Source organism: Marmota flaviventris, chromosome 10 (genome assembly GCF_047511675.1).
Source record: "Marmota flaviventris isolate mMarFla1 chromosome 10, mMarFla1.hap1, whole genome shotgun sequence".
NCBI classification, from domain to species: Eukaryota; Metazoa; Chordata; class Mammalia; order Rodentia; family Sciuridae; genus Marmota; species Marmota flaviventris.
Window position 1 is genome coordinate 783,348 of NC_092507.1, and position 3,636 is coordinate 786,983.

At 64.0% G+C, this 3,636-nt stretch overlaps 2 protein-coding genes across 5 annotated transcripts; one reads left to right on the forward strand and one right to left on the reverse strand.

The window, feature by feature from the left end:
- The first annotated feature begins 751 nt into the window (after window positions 1-751).
- On the forward strand, window positions 752-1,662 carry Calml6 (calmodulin like 6). The gene is made up of 4 exons (XM_027947447.2): window positions 752-1,016; window positions 1,165-1,309; window positions 1,395-1,495; window positions 1,566-1,662. Exons 1-4 carry the CDS (start codon window positions 752-754, stop codon window positions 1,610-1,612), a joined length of 558 nt encoding a protein of 185 aa, XP_027803248.2. The 3' UTR covers window positions 1,613-1,662.
- Window positions 1,663-1,943: 281 nt separating this feature from the next.
- On the reverse strand, window positions 1,944-3,636 carry Tmem52 (transmembrane protein 52). 4 transcript variants are annotated; one of them, XM_027947735.2, is made up of 5 exons: window positions 3,544-3,636; window positions 3,413-3,456; window positions 3,256-3,297; window positions 2,619-2,797; window positions 1,944-2,523 (listed from the first exon to the last, which is right to left on the reverse strand). In XM_027947735.2, exons 1-5 carry the CDS (start codon window positions 3,607-3,609, stop codon window positions 2,222-2,224), a joined length of 633 nt encoding a protein of 210 aa, XP_027803536.1. In that variant the 5' UTR covers window positions 3,610-3,636; the 3' UTR covers window positions 1,944-2,221. The 4 variants fall into 4 exon arrangements, with proteins under 4 accessions (XP_027803536.1, XP_071474778.1, XP_071474776.1 ...); XM_071618677.1 differs by lacking the exon at window positions 3,256-3,297; XM_071618675.1 differs by having other exon boundaries at window positions 3,413-3,636.

The window sequence follows — 3,636 nt, forward strand, 5'->3', positions numbered from 1 at the left end:
AGCCACTGGGGGCCGACTGGGTGGCTGAGCCCGAGCTGGGCAGCTGGGCAGTGGGGAGGGGGCTGGGGTAGGCCTCTGGGCCAGGAGAATGGCTAGAGGGGACCTGGAGGTATAAGGGCCCCTCTGGGAGCCTGAGCAGCAGCTTGGGGAAGGGGCTGAGGAGCGGGTGGAGGCCGAGACTCTGCCACCAACACTGCCCTCTGCGTCTTTGTGCCCCACCAAACCCTTGCTGAAGGTTCACCCAGGACCACTGCTGGAGGGGCCGGCGGAGGGGCCGGTGGAGGGGGCTGGATGCAGAGGGGGCTGGATGCAGAGGACTCTTCCTCAAGCTACCTCTGGGGCCCTGGCTGCAGGCTGGCCTTCACCTGGTCTGGTGGGGCTCCTCCCTACACTGTTGCCCAGTGCCCTTTACCTGGTCTCACCTGGTGTCCCCTGCCTTGGCCCTAGGCCTGGCCCACGGCTTCTGCAGCCTTGCTGTTTCCCTCCTGGCTCACCTGTGCCCTGGCTCCTGTGTGCCCACCTGGTCCCCTTACCTGAACCCTCTGCCTCACTTGTTCTTGTCCCTTTCAGAGCCCTGCTCACCCTGAAGCCCTTGCTCATCTAAGAGGCTTGCTCTGTGCTGGGGTGGGGGCGTGAGTGTGTGTGTGTGTGTGTGTGTGTGTGTGTGTGTGGTGCTGGGGATTGAACCCAAGGGCCTGGTGCAAGCGAGGCAAGCCCTGTACCAGCCCTGGAAGACCTCCTCTTTAAGCACATGGGTGCCCGGAAGGGTGGCCAGGTGCACAGACCTGGACAGTGGGGCAAGAGAGCCCCTGGTGAGACTGGGTGCGGGTGTCCCCTGCAGACGGAGCGCCTGTCAGCTGAGCAGATCAAGGAATACAAGGGGGTCTTTGAGATGTTTGATGAGGAGGGCAACGGGGAGGTGAAGACCGGAGAGCTGGAGCGGCTCATGAGCCTGTTGGGCATCAACCCCACCAAGAGCGAACTGGCCTCCATGGCCAAGGACGTGGACAGAGACAGTGAGCCGGGGCCGGTGGCACAGGCGGGGTGCAGCCCCGGGTTGGTTCACGTATGTGAAGAGTGGGGAGGAGACAGAGCCACCGGAGGGGTGGAGTGGGGCCCAGCCCACCCCTTACTTGAGGGGGACGGGGGACGGACCTCTTGCAGACAAAGGCTTCTTCAACTGTGATGGTTTCTTGGCGCTGATGGGGATTTACCATGAGAAGGCCCAGAACCAGGAGGGAGAGCTGAGGGCAGCGTTCCGGGTCTTCGACAAGGAGAGCAAGGGCTACATCGACTGGAACACACTCAAGTAGGGTGGAGGGGCTGGAGGGTGGGGTGGGCACAGGAGGGCACGGGCAGGGCCCATGGAGTGGCTCAGTGTGAGGATCCGGCAGGTACGTGCTCATGAACGCAGGTGAGCCCCTCAATGAGGTGGAGGCCGAGCAGATGATGAAGGAGGCGGACAAGGACGGAGACGGAACCATCGACTATGAGGGTGAGTGGGGCAGGCCCTGGGGCTGAGCGGCCAGGCCATCCAGGCTGCTGACCCGTGCCTCTGCCCCCAGAGTTCGTGGCCATGATGACCGGAGAGTCCTTCAAGCTGGTTCAGTAAGAGCAGCTGCTGTGGCTATAGGAGGCCTGCCACTGCCTGCCCTGCCCCTAACTGTGTCAAATAAATGCTGCAGTCTGACTCCTGTGTGCTTCACTGTCCCCAACCTGGAGGGAGGGGTGGCCATGGGGTGGGTCTGGAGAAGCGTCTTCTAGGGCAGCCACAGGCACATGGCCCTGGTCACTTCTGCTGAGACACTTGACCTGGTCTCTGAACAGAAGCCTAAAGGTCAGATGGCTTCATGCTTGCCCTGCCTGCCACACTGGGGGTAACTGCCTTGGGGCCCTCCTGGAGCCTCGGGGTCCCAGAGCCCTTTCCATATAGGTAGAGACCATTCAGACATAAATTTTATTCTGTCTCCAAAAAGCCATGGACACCACAGAGGGCCCCTAGGGCCTCCTCCAGGATGAGGACCTGATGGGGCCTGGCCAGGGGCTCGAACTGAGAGCATCAGCCCGCCCTCGGGGGTGGCTGACACAGGGCTGGCTGGCTGGCTGGCTGGCGTGCCAGGTCTGCAGCAGCGGTCTGGAGGGCTGACGTCCCGGGGGAAAGCAGGATGGGGCAGGCTGGGGGACCTTGGCTCCCGGAGTCAGGCCTCCAAGTGCTGTGGCTCTAGGAGGGCCCTTCTGCCTGCTTCAAGGGGCAGGGACTACTGCTGGGCTGTTGAACATTGGGGCTTGGCTCCGGGGGCCCTGGAGTGGTCTCTAGGCCCGAGGTCCCAGGAAGAGTTCCGGGTTTCTGGGAGGGGGCCAGCTCCTCTTCTCTGGGTTTTGCCATCTTGATGGCCTCATCATAGGAGGGTGGCAGCTCAGGTGCATATAGGCTATAGGCAGGAGGGACCATGGAGTCAAGGTCCAGCTCCCCAAAGGGCAGGGGCAGCTGCATGCCCAGTGGGTACTGCACGGAGCTGTAGGCTGCAGGGAACCAGAATGCGTTTATGGAGGTGGGGCTGGCATTCACCACCCTAAGCCCCCACCCACTGCTGGCTGGTGGGCCACCAGGCACTCACAGGTCACAGTGCTGTGCACAGGGCTGTCACTGTCCACAGGGATGACCGTGAGGTCGCAGGGCTGCCATGCTGGGGGCAGGTGTGTCTGTGTGTGCACCTGCTTCCGGAGGCAGCAGAACCGGACGCAGCTAGCGGTGACTCCACACAGCAGCAGCAGCAGGACAGCGAGCAGGATGAGCCTGGCAAGAGGAGCAAGGCCCACCACCAGACTGACCCTCGGCCACCAGGCAGCTGCACCCTGGGGCCAACTGTGGCCCAGCCACCTAAGATGGGACAACAGGCAAAAAGAAACCCAGAGAATGTCTTTCCATGCCAGAGACCTCCCTGGCCAGGGCCAGACTGGAGAAACCCGCCTGCTCTGGCCGCCGGCTGCTGGGCCTGCCCTACTGTCTCTCCAGGGCTGGCCAGGGGTGGCCTTGGGCTCAATCCCAGGACACACTGTCCCCAGTCAACTGCACAATCCTTGTGCCTTCTGGTGGCTGTGACCAGGCTTTGCTCTGAGCCAGCCCAGGGCCCTGAGCCGTGCCGGCAGCACCAGCAGAGGCGACTAGATGCCGCGTGGGGTCTCATGTTTCCAACAGGGTCTCTCCCGGAGGTGAACCATCTGACCAGCGGCTCTGAGCAGCGGCCTACTTACCCCACGTGCCACAGGCTGCTCCAGCGGGCCTGGGAAGGGCACCTGCAGGGACAGCAGCACCTGGAGCAGGTGGGCACGGGCCCCCGACGACCTCACCACCCAAACCTCCCCGCGGCGCGGGCTAGGCCCCGCCTCCCTCATCCCCACTCGGACTTACTGGTCCGAAGGGTCGCAGCTGCGGTCCGCGGAGCCCAGCGCCACCTGCGGGGACAGGGATGAGCCCAGGCGGGGCGTGGCCGAACGCAGACCCACCCCGAGTGCCCGAATCTCACGCGCGGCCCAACCCACCTGCGGCAACGGCAGGAGCGGCAGCAGCAGCAGAATCCCACGGGCAGCAGGTGGCCCCGGGGCCATGCTCCGCGCTGACGCCGGAGCCGAGCC